This window comes from Mustela lutreola, chromosome 2, assembly GCF_030435805.1.
Source record: "Mustela lutreola isolate mMusLut2 chromosome 2, mMusLut2.pri, whole genome shotgun sequence".
Classification (NCBI taxonomy): domain Eukaryota; kingdom Metazoa; phylum Chordata; class Mammalia; order Carnivora; family Mustelidae; genus Mustela; species Mustela lutreola.
The window spans coordinates 169,020,816-169,033,830 of NC_081291.1; the positions used below are offsets into that span (position 1 = coordinate 169,020,816).

General features: G+C 32.8%; 1 protein-coding gene across 13 annotated transcripts in view; it reads right to left on the reverse strand.

Annotated features, from left to right (window-relative positions):
* Positions 1 to 13,015, reverse strand: part of DZIP3 (DAZ interacting zinc finger protein 3) — a 109,012-nt gene that overhangs the window by 29,637 nt on the left and 66,360 nt on the right. For 12 of the 13 annotated variants that reach the window (XM_059164208.1, XM_059164211.1, XM_059164213.1 and 9 more), the window contains 7 exons: positions 11,993 to 12,025; positions 10,908 to 11,077; positions 10,047 to 10,091; positions 5,795 to 5,820; positions 3,034 to 3,199; positions 1,518 to 1,613; positions 1,241 to 1,368 (listed from right to left, as the gene is read on the reverse strand). In XM_059164208.1, coding sequence (XP_059020191.1) covers positions 1,241 to 1,368; positions 1,518 to 1,613; positions 3,034 to 3,199; positions 5,795 to 5,820; positions 10,047 to 10,091; positions 10,908 to 11,077; positions 11,993 to 12,025 — 664 coding nt within the window. The remainder of the gene's footprint in view (positions 1 to 1,240; positions 1,369 to 1,517; positions 1,614 to 3,033; positions 3,200 to 5,794; positions 5,821 to 10,046; positions 10,092 to 10,907; positions 11,078 to 11,992; positions 12,026 to 13,015) is intronic. The other variant, XM_059164217.1, reaches the window with a different exon arrangement.

Consider the following 13,015-nt stretch of genomic DNA (forward strand, 5'->3'; position numbering starts at 1 on the left):
AGTGTGGATTCTTAAGTGACTATAGTCAGCTTAAATTTGCCAAAACCATCTTAGGTCCTTACCTCCTTGAACTTGAGGGATCTCTCTGACTCCACGGGATAAGCCAAAGTGTTTTTAACTGAGATTATGTTGTCAGCACTACGGCATCCAGTTTTTCCCCCAAATTTCTTCAAGGTTGGAGGACATCATATATGGAAGAAAATTTAAGACCTAAGTCTCTGCCAAATATTTCTCCAATTTCATAATTAATATGATGGACTCCTTACTCTAAGATACTCTCTAGAACTTGTCTATTCCCCCTATTAGCAGTCTAAGAACTCATGGATTTCAAATTAGACTTCATGGACAACTGGTATCCTGTAGCTATTTATTACTATTTATTAAAATAATATGTTACAGGGGCACTTGGGTGGCTCAGAGGGTTAAGCCTCCACCTTCGGCTCAGGTCATGATCTCAGGGTCCTGGGTTTGAGCCCCACATCAAGCTCCCTTGCTTGGCAGCGAGCCTGCTTTCCACCCTCTCTCTCTGCCTGCCTCTCTGCCTACTTGTGATCTCTCTCTGTCAAATAAATAAGTAAAATCTTTAAAAAAATAAAAATAATAAAAATAAAAAAATAAAAAACAATATGTTACAAATCATGTTAGTATCTCAACTGATATGATTGGAGACAGTGGTTAGTACAAAAAGAATAAAATGAGACACTCATTTTCCCCTATTAAGTCAGAATTTTTAGTCTTAGGCATTTACTACTTAAGAATATTAAGGGAATGTTGGAAGGGAAGAGTCTTCAGGAATTTGATTCATTTTTAATCTCTTGGTCTTGGAACACAGAAACTCTGAGAGACCAACATAAAAAAGCATTCAAATGATTTCATGGGTGTCTTTGAGAAACGTATTCCTCACATGCTATAAGAAACACCAAATCATTGGTCATATTTTTATAAATTAGAATCATGACCTGAAAGTTAATTATCTTTCTCATGTAATTCTATTATAATCACACTTGTTCAGCCAATACATGTAAAGCTTGATATACAGAGTGAGCACTTGCTTATTTCTCAGTCCATCTGCCAAGGCAAAAATACAGTTTGGTTTTTAACCAAGTACAGGCCTATAGTTGGCAGTTCTTAATGTGTGGTTATACTGCCACCTAGTGGCTACACAGGGATTATCTTTTAAAGATCGTGTTCATCATGGAGCAAATCCAAAATTTCCTGTTATCAACAGATTTGCACTTACTTGGAAACTTTATTGATTCCAAAAGCCACTTGTTGGTTCAGAGATGCAATGATTTTGTCTTTCTTCTTAATCTGCATTTGGTTTTCTTGCCACCGAAAAGTCACTGTTTTCAACTGTCTTTTGAAATCCTGATCAATGAAAATGTTACTTCATAGTTAATTCTGTTCAAGTCACCACATATTAAAAGAAAAAAAACAGGACCTTCAAAAAACTACCATTAAATTGAACATTTCAACTACTTCTGACTGGCTTCAGATAGAATGGCAAAAGTACTTACTTCACATTGATAGTGCAATTTATAAAGTTGCCTCTGCCGAGCAAGCTTTTCCTTCTCTGTTTCTCCATATTCTACAGTCACTTTGTTGGTTGAGCCCTAATGAGCAAATGGAATATGAATACCTTATTTTCCTCTAAAAAACCACTAATTCTTTAGTTAAAGAGGATTTAAAGTTGCCATCTAACTCCTATTCATGCTTTATGTCTCTATGCAAACATCACTTCTCTGATTAGTGCAGATAAACCTACCTCTCCCTAATTACAGCATTCACTAAATAATTCCACAGTTACTGGTCTATTGCTACTGCCACTAGATAACATTACCTGCATGGTTACCATATTTTTAAGCTTTTTTTGGTAATGCCTTTGTTGTTCTAAAACCTGTTCAAGGTAGGCACTTATTATTCCCATTTTAGAGATGATAAAACTGAGTTAAGTAAGTTACCCAAGGTTACAAAGAAAAGTGGAGAAGCCTGAATTCTAACTCAGACAGCCATAAGTGCCCAAACACTTAATTATTACTCAGTACCACCTTAGCTTAATATTCAACTTCTCCACTGGATTGTAAATACTACGATCACAGGGACCATGTCTTAGCAGAGTTCTTGACATAAAGTGCTAAATATTTTTTGAATAAATGAGGGTATAAACATTTTCCAAAATGTGTGTCATACTTGTATTTTGGAACCCTCATAGCTATTGAATGAAAACCAAAGATCCTATATTTAAACTTTAGTCTGACATCCAAAGCTAAGAACATGTCATTTCAGTTGAAATATATGTATCCTATTATTATAATTGGAAAGGCGAAATGAGATATGGCAATTATCAGCCAGGGAATCATTTTTACTAAATGTACCCTTAGACAATCAATATTCCTACATATTATGGAACAGGTTATCATTAAATTACCTTATCATAAAGTGATCATTAAATTACCTTAGTACAGAATTCTCATTTAAATGAAGTGATTTTTCAAGTCATGTGCTTTGTCTGATTTAATCACTTTCATGAGTACTTATATACCTATGTACATCATTCCCAACAGTGACTACTACTAGGAAAGGAACCAAAGGGGGGAAAAAACAAAACAAAACAAAATAAACCACTGTTGTACATTAATATTTCTGTAGACATGTCATGTCTACAACCAGTTTAATTTTTTAAAAATGAAAGCACCTTAGTTTTACAAATTAAGTCAATGGGATTAAGCCAAGTTTTTTTTTCCCTTGTGGTACTTGAAAACCTTTCACAAGGAACGCATTTGTATTTAGCACTGTTTAATAGTTAAAGCCAGGAAATGGTTTGAGGGCTAAAGAGAAAAGTTTCAGCTCCCAAGGTTCTTTTTCCCTCTATCTACTCCTGTCCCTGGTCCTTCCTGTTTTTATTTGCTCCTCACAAACACAACACAGACCACTAGGCTGACATGTTGTTCAAAGAGTCATGGGAAAAACAAAGGTTAACAACTGTTTCTGGAAGAAGGAAGGGAGAGCTGTACCTCTTTCAGTCAGACTTACCTGCTCTATCATGTCCAGAATATGCAGTTCATCCAGGCTATAGAACTTGTCTTCAGTTGCAGAATCCTCTTGAATATCACTTATATCATCTTTCATAAATCCATTAACTGGGTGTAGATTTACTTGCTCTTTCTTCAACTGCTCTTCCTTTCCTATCATATTTGGGCTACAGTGGTGACATAATCAGTGTAATCTTTTATGATTGTTTTTCCTCTAAGCCATTGCTTCCCAAATATTGTATTGGTCTCATGTAATGTTCAGCATCAGAAGGGTTTATGGCTAAAGAAAGTTTAAACGTGCTCATATTGTATATTTCTCTTGATGATTCATAATGAATTTATTAAGCATATTTGAGATAGCACTCAATTGAGGTACCTATTCTGTTCATCCCAGTGTCTTCAAGAATTAGGAGAACATGGAGTTCATTTTTCAAATAATAACTGTTAACACCAGTTACTTTTAAGGAAACAACACTTTGGGAAATACTGACAAGCTTTTCCACCTCTGCTGTATTATTTTATCATCCCAGCATTCTTGACAAGTAGGTTGGTTAATTTGATTAATTTCATTGTTTAGGTCCAGTGTACATAGCTGCCTTCCAGTGAACATTTATTTTTTTTATTTTTTAAAGATTTTATTTATTTATTTGACAGACAGAGATCACAAGTAGGCAGAGAGGCAGGCAGAGAGAGAGGAGGAAGCAGGCTCCCTGCTGAGCAGAGAGCCCAATGCGGGGCTGGATCCCAGGACCCTGAGACCATGACCTAAGCTTTTAAGCAGAGGCTTTAACCCACTGAGCCACCCAGGCGCCCACAGTGTACCTTTAAATAGAGGATTGCAAATAGCAACATAAAGTAGATTTAAAAATGGAGGTTTCTTTGGGAATAGGACTTAACAACAACAACAAAGAAACTGCAGTAATATGGATTTCAGTAACTAGAAAACCACTAAAAAAAGAATGAAAATACTATAAATGCAATGACAATTAGCTCAGTTCTATAACTGTGTCTAAAAGTTTAAATGCATGCTACTCTCCTTTCAAATTGGCCTGCTATTTATAAATTTCCTTCTTAATCTCATTAAATGATAACAAGAAATAGTACTTTTACTTGTAACATAAATGACTTGATTAGTGAATAGAAAGAAAGTAGATAACTCTAGGATGCATTATTACTTCTTTCAGGCACTGAGACCTGGAAAGCAAAGGCATCTAATTCTTGCACAGTAACTTGTAAAACACTATAAAATAGCATTAGGTATCACTAAGGTATTCTAGAATGATTCAAACTTTTGGAAAATTCAATGAAATCAATTGCCTGTGTAGACCACTGGTTCCCAAACTCAATTAATTTTTCAAATTACCTGAAGAGCTTTTTTAAAATTATTATTTTTGCAGGTACCCTGGCAACTGTAAATACATAGAAAAATCTGTATTTTTGGAAAGCTCCAGAAGATTATTCCTAAATTTTTAAAGTTTACTAATAGGATTGTGATAATATAGGAAAATGTTCATATCAATAAGATGCAAACTGAACCATGTAGAGGTAAAATTACGTGAAATTTAGGATTGAAAACACTTCAACAAAGAAAATTGTTAATCACAGACCTCTACCCCTGGGGCAAATAAAATATGTTAATAAAAAAAAAAGAAAAAGAAGAAAATGTTAAGGGAAGTATGAAGCAAATGTGGAAAAACAGTGTCATTGCTGAATCAGGATAACAGTTACATATATTAATGTAGATGTATATAATTCTCTTTACTTTTATGCATATTTGAAAATTCTCATATGAAAACAAAGGTCCCTGGGTAATTTGATAATCATTCAGGTTTGGGTCCACACTGTAGGTAAAATAAGCAGAATGACTGACAGCACTGTTTCAATCTTTTGTAAGTTATTCTTATGGCACCTAGAGCTGACTTGAAAAAAACTAAAAGCAAAAAACTATTGTTCTAGTATTGTTTTGCTCAATTTGTTGCCTTGACACAGAGCATGAAAACCCATCTTGGATGATGAACCATTTACTTATCAACCAGATCACTCCATTATCAGTGAGGAAATATCATGATACTATAAGTGAGGACTTTAAAGTTAAAATGTGTTGTTGCTGCCATTTTAAAGATCTTAATAATTTATGTCCTCACATGAATTTTCTAAAGTTATCAATTTTCAATTATCAAACTTTTTGGTGGTTATAATGAATCTCTTCACTACTGTCATCCCTACTTCCATCCTCTAATGCACTGTCATGAATCACATAGTTGTATAATAACAGCGACCTTCAGACACTAAAAGGTTGCCAGTGTAAAGGTTCAAAATTCATGGTTAACAGTTGGGATTAAAAACAACAAGCTATGCGTTAAATAAACAAACCAAATCAAAACAAACTCTTCTGTAAAAGAGGTCATTAGGGCAAATAATGATCTGTTCTTTAAATCTTACTTAAATTTAGATTTGGCTAACCACAATCTAGACTGTATTTTAAAAGATTTCTATGCTGGATCCAAATTAATCTTTGAATAAAAAAGCAGTTAGTACTGGGTGACTCTTGAGTAGCCTTGAATAAAAATGGTGAGAGATTCTATTCTCCCAAAGTAAATGATAATTGAACTTTTTATCATTCTGTTAAAAAGTGTTAAGTTATTAAGATAAGGGATTGTCCTTTCTTATTTTAAAACACTTTCCAAGGCAAGGCTGTGTCATACTGGCAAAGCAGACTTTGAAAACAGTAAGAAAAATTTAAAAATTAAATAAATACTTACCCTTGCTCTTCTTTTGATTCCTTATTCTGAAAAACAGCATCAGGAATTAGTAATCTATATGAACTATGTCTGTACAGCATAGTGATGTAAACTACATTTAGATCAGTGTTTCTCAAACTTTTTGACCACAATCAAAATAAAACATTTCACATCATAATGTAAATGCACTTATATACAGAACTTTATACCTAAGTATAAAACTGAAATTTAAGTTCCACCAAATAAACTTTACCCATAGTGTATGTGTTATGGAGTGCATGTCTGTGCCCTAATTCATATACTGAAACCTTAATTCCCCAGTGTGATGGTAACTGGAGGTAGGACTACTGGAAAGTAATTAGGTTTAGATGATGCTATGAAGTCCTCATGATGGAATTAGTGCCCTTATAAGAAGAGACCCAGAGCTAGATCTCTTGCTCTTGTGTATGCTCTCTTTCTCTCCACAATGTAATGATACAGCAAAAAGTTAGCCATCTGCAAACTAAGAGGGCCCGCATCAGAGACCAAGTCTTCTGGTACCTTGATCTTGGACTTCCCAGACTCTAAAACTGTGAAAAATAAATAAATGTTTCTTCCTTAAACCACCAAGTCCATGGCAGTTTGTTATAGCTGCCTGAACTAAGACACTATGTGATGAATTCTGAAGCTTTTTTAATTCCTAACTAATTCTATCTTTTTATACAATGGTAGTTGTGACCCACTAAGTTGATTTTGTAATCTACCACTGAGTCATGAAACAACTTAAAAATTAGTGATTCAGATATTGGAAATAAGTACTGGAGCTGTTTGCACCTACTGGTAATCTTGGGACAGAGTATATGTAATTCTCCTTTATAGAATACTATACTAACTACAAGAGTTCTTGAAAAATCTACACATAAGGTAAAAGCAGACTGTTATATTAAGAAATCTTACAGAAAAAGAAGTGTTAGGAAGATCACAATGTTAAAAAATGTTAAATGTTAAAAAACCCTGAACTTTAATTTCATTAAAGTAAAATTATAAAGGCAACATAATATATAAAGGTAATATCAATAACACATACTAATTAAGAGTATTAATTACTTTTATATATTACCCTTCTATTAAGAGTTTAATTACTTTTATATAAATTAGAGTATTAACTCTACTACTACCTCATTTACAAGAAACTTCAGGGTCTTCCCCACAAATTTCACGATCTGTTTTGCTTTATTTCTTTATATTAAGAGAATTTTTGCATCTCAGTGTCTGATCTATGTCCAATGCCAATCTGATTCTATAATTTAGAATTATCAACTCCCACCTTGGTTCCAGTGTACCTAAATAACTGAATGGAAAGACATCTGGTTGTTCATAATGAACAGCTAGTATAGCTGATTAATTTCTGGAACTTTTTAGGTCTTCCCATGACAACTTTTTGTCAACACATTCATCAGTCTATTCGACATTCATCTCAGCAACTTCTCTCCTGTAGAGAGTACACCCAATTTGAAGGGCTAGATTTACTTCCTGCCAGATTTCTTTTTTTCCCAAAGACTTTTATTCTTCTGCCATCTGCTTTACTTCCCCTTTCCATCCTTAACCCTTAATTCCCCTGGATGGGAGGTGGGAATAGGAAGGAGGACCTACTTAACACCCAAAAGACTTATTTATAATTTGAATATATTAGAGGCTGAATACGAAATTCCTAAATGAAGAAGAGTGACTACAAAGTCTATCTACTAGTTACAAGTTATCTGTACTGTCCCCTCTATTTGCTATACAAATTTTACTTTTTATCATATTCTTCCAGAGTCTCTGATAGATCTTTGTAGGACTTCAACCAATGTTAGGTAGAGATATTGCAAAACAAATCAAAACATATCATTAACAGAGGACACATCTTCATTCATAGGGACTTTGTTCTTATTCTGCTTAACACAAGCTAATTTCTGCTAGAATTTTTCATGAGGAAAACTCCTGATTAGAGAATGTGATTGAGTTAGGTTTTTACAACAGGTTGCTTACACTGTAGCTAGAAAATTCTTTGTACCTATAATAACGAAGTATATTAATAGGACAATTTCTGTAAAACAGTCCTATGTAAAAATCTCAGCATTTTTAGGTCATATACTTTAAAATTTAGATAAAGAAGATATAAGATCTCTCTTTTAATGTTCAAATCTTATCTTGATAAAATTATCTTCAAAGTATCTCATCTTCTTCGAATAAAATAAATTGGAGAAAAAAACTTAGGTTGTTATAAACAATAAAAAAAATCCTGACATTTGGAGTGCCTGGGTGGCTCAGTGGGTTAAAGCCTCAGCCTTCGGCTCAAGTCATGGTCTCAGGGTCGTAGGATCAAGCCCTGCATCGGGCTCTCTGCTCAGCGGGGAGCCTGCTTCCTCCTCTCTCTCTTTCTGCCTGATTGTCTGCCTACTTGTGATCTCTGTCTGTCAAATAAATAAATAAAATTAAAAAAAAAAAAAAAACCTGACATTTAATAAGATTTTCAGTATTACTAGCATGTGAAGTTCTGAGCTGTGTTTCCATTTATTTCCATTTGTGTTTACTCTCTATTTAATTTCAATTTGACATAAAAGTGGGACTTTCTACATTTAACTAAAATTGAGAATCTGAGTAACCATATTTTAATTTTTTGGAAGAAACAAACTATCTACCTTTGGTCTGACAGCTGTGCATTTACTTGGCCAGCTTTATGAAGTATTAGACCTGTATTAGTATTAGTATTAGTATTAGACCTGTATTAGGCCAGCTTTATGAAGTATTAGACCTGGATTTATTAATGTTTGCCAAAAGTTTAAAAATATCAACTAAAATAACAGACCAGATTGTGTTTTGTCATACAAGAATTGCCTAAAAATAAGCCTTTTTTAAAAAATTTTTTTCTTTTTTTTTCATTAAAAAAATTTTTTTAATTATGTGGTTAGTCACATATAGAATATCATTAGTTTTTGATGTAGTGTTCCAACATTCATTGTTTGAAAAGTAAGTCTTCTTATTCATCTTTTAAAAAATATAACTTAATTTTCAAAATAACTTTTGAATAAAATGGTAAGTTATAATAAATGCTGGTTACAAATATGGAAATAATAATGATATTTTATTGATCAGAGCATAAATAACCTTTATTTTGTTCTTCACCAAAGTGTTTCATAACTTTCCCTTCATTGTGTTAAATTTCATTTATGATTAAAATCTGTATATACTCCCAAAAGACTAGGTAATAGGGGCTTACAAGATTGTAGTTGGGCAAATATTCTCACTGAATTTATTATATAATCTACAGAGTACATCTAGATTTTAAGTAGATATTTCAGGCCAGAAAATAACACTTTTTTTTTTTTCACTATAAAGTTTGCAAAGCATAATGGGTAGCTACTATGCTTGATAAAAACAACAACAAAAAAACCTCTTGAGTCCAAATTCATAGAAATCTACAAACATAAAGAGTGAACCAAACTGTAAAGGAACTTTGGCAATCATGATATGTCAATGTAGGTTAAAGAACTGTAACAAATGTACCACTCTACTGGGGGATGTTAATAATGGGGAAAGTTATTCATGTGTGAGGGTCAGAGATACATGGAAAACCTCCCTTCAATTTTGCTCTGAACAACAACAATAAAATCGCACCAGAAATATAGTCATAGTTAAATAAAAAATTAAGCCAAAAACAAGACTCAACTTTCCTTTGTAATTTTCCAATCAATTAAGAATTTTTTGCTAAAACTGCTATAGACAGTAACAAGAAGTTGTTTTATTTTGCAACTGGCAAAATAAAGAAAAGGAATGAATGAAGCTTCCTGAATTTGTTCCATTTTTATACATTATTCATTATTGAGAGTCTTGGACACAAAAAAGAAAATCAACACTTATTAAGGTTTTGAAAAATGCATCTGAATGTATCACTAAAAATATGATGAGAAGCAGTTTTTCAAACACTGAGAAGGCATTTTTTAAATGAGAGTGGTATGCAGAAATTAGTGAAATTTCCAAATAACTACTTCAGTTTCTCATTTGTATATTTAAATGTGTAATTACGATTTAGTCAAGTGAAATAGGACACACTGTGAGTTTAAATCAATCAGGATCTAATATATATAGACCTCTCTATAGCCACATATTCAATAAACTCTTGATATTTCTAAGTTATTTATGCTATATGTCTACTTGAATTAATTTTAAGTTCTAATAGTGAATCCATGTATTAAATCTAAGTGTTCATAATTAGACATACCTCTATTATAATGCTAATACAGTCACTTACCTTTTTATTCTTAGTCTTTTTCTTTTTCTTTGGTTTACTCTTAACCTGACCAAAAAAAAAAAAAAATCAATTAATATACAATTCAAAATACACAATAAGTTATTTTGCAAAATATATTTCCTCTAACCACTGAAGTCTTTTATTTTCTAATATTAAATATCACATTCTCTTCCTAGATTCTACAGAAAATTATTTTCATTTTCACTTTGATTTGAATCTCAGTCTCCTGCTCTTGCGAATTCATTTATCTATAAAGGGATAACATATCAATGGATAGGCTATAGAAGAAAAGCTCAGAGGTCCTCATTTGCATATGTGCATGCATGAGCAACAAAGGAGGAAAGGACTTTAAAAAAATCAACATATTCAAGTCCATAAGAGGAAAAATTAAGTCTGGGAGTAATTTAGTGACCATATAATAACTGTTGAAGAAATACAGTAATACCATCCTGCATGATTTTAATTCTACCCTCGTGCAAATGGCATTGAAATATAAATATCCCTGTTTGCTTCTTTCTCTCTTCTTCTATTCCCCATTATGCTTTCTTCTACTTTCTATTAACTCCCAATTACTCAAGATGAAGAAACATGTTCATAAATCTAGCATAGTGTCCGGCACATAACAAGTGGTCAGTAAATGCTGGCAAAATAAATGGTTAAGGCAGAAAAAAAAAAAAAAAAAGGTTAAGGCAGGAAAGATTTTGGAAGAAGTACCAGGGAAAGAAGCATTCCAATTCAAACTCTATGTAAACACTATGATAAACATAAACTAAAATCATCTGGGATGCTGTAAGTATAGCACATGCAACAAACTAAAGGCCCTGATTATGTTCTAATTTAAATATTAATGAGAGCTTATACTTCCTGGAGATCTTTAACAGATTCTGTTGAAGATTCACTGGGTATTGATGCTCCATCTTTATTCATTTCTGCTAACTGTATTTCGGGGTTTGATTTCACGTTTATATTGTACTCCATGAGGGGTGGACTTAGTTCTTCTTCCTCGTTCTGTAACTCTTCTATTTCAATACCTAAATGTTAAAAATAAAAACACTCAAAATCGGGCTGCATACAGTTTTTGCCTCATCACTATGATAAACATATCTCTCCCCCTAATAAAACACCATCCCAGGAACAGAAATAGAAGATATCTTACTCTGTTCCATTACTAGATGAAAATGAAATGCCCATTTGTCAATGACCAGATAGGTACAGATACTAGCCTAGAACCAATCAGTACAAACCCAAATGCTAAGATACTTTACTATTATCTTAAAAAGACTCTAAATATTAGATAATCTAGAACTTTAGTCGACTCTAAATACCAAGTTTTTGAGGATCCTGACATTGACCTTAATACTGCAACAAGTATAATTTTAGGATAATGAACATTCTTTATTTCTAACTTAAACATTTTTATTGTTTAAGTATAATTTTACTCCAAACAAAACCCATGGTGTTGTTTTCTCACGTATAATTTTACTGGCACAATATGAATTGCATTAAAAAAACACACACGCACAAAGAGCACAAAAATGGAAATTTAAAAAATTAGCAATTTACCACTTGGCAAAAAGAGTATATATAGTTTAACAATGGATAATTAACCAGATAAAAGCTACATAAGCTAAAGAGTAGCATATATGAGCAGGTAGAGCAAGCAGGTAGACATTTCTGCCTGTGTAAGTATCCAATGTGTTAAAAAGTTAACAAACTATATTGGGTAAATCCTGCAGCACATGCACTAAGACCAAAGCAGAGTAAAAAGGCTCATACTACATTCAGCTGACCAGTAGTTATATGACCACATGATTTTCCAAGCTTATAACAACAAACAATTATAGTTTATCATATAGTTTATCTGACCAAATAAAATGCCTATAAGTATCCCCTAGCTGTCCCAAGTTGAAAGGTCACCCAGGCACTTTGTTTATAAACATACTTACGTTGACTGCCTGTTATTGACTGTAGAGCAATTCCTATGATACATAAAGAAAAAATTTAAGATGTACAACTGCAAATGCAACCAAAAAATATCTGACTGGGACTAAGAAAAGTCAGAAGATTTTTACACTGCACCAATAACTTTTATAACTAACTGGAAGCTAATTATAACATGAGGTTATAAACTCATGTTTAGAAAAAGAAAACAAAATTTTTATAGTTCATAGTAGATAATGCACATTCTTATCATTTAAGAAGTCTAAGGTAATGAAGTAATAATAGTGAATTATGAAGTAGACCTCTGTTGAAAGTTTGAGCATTTTTTTTTTAGCAATATGAATTATCCTGATCGGTCTTCTCTCTTTCTTGCCCATTAATATTTATTAAACACTTACAATGCATCAGGCTCTATTCGGCTCTAGATATTGAATGATGAAGAAATAAAACAACCTTTACAGTGATTTAGTGGAAACAGTGGATATTAACCAAACAAATGAAAATAGCAATTGTAATAACTACTAGGAAAGAGACAGAAGATACTAGGATAGCCTCTATTAAAAAGACTTGGAAGTTTTTCAGTCTACAAAAGTGAGAACAGACTGCCTGAAATGCTTCGAATTTATTCAGTGCTCAAGTATTTCCCAAATATTACCTTTATTCTTATTTGTTATTAAAAATCTCAATAAAGTAAATGTAAAAAAAAGTCTCTTATTTTAAGTCAAGGGTTCTTGCATGACTTTCTCAAATCATGAAAGTCAGCATTTTCTTCTTTTATGCTCAAAGAAAGCTTTTAAAGGATTAAGCAGGAAAACATAATGGTATCCCAGAACCTTAGTAAAAGGATTGTTATTGGGGCCTAGCAATTATCTCTGCAGAAAATCTGGACCAGTTCAGCAATTACTAGACACCTACTAAGCTGTATGGTTACATAATATTAGTGTGGTCATCAGCTGCTCACTAGGTAATACAACTAATAACCTGGGACTAGGTAAAGTCACCCAAAATAGCACAGTACAGGTTTCAGT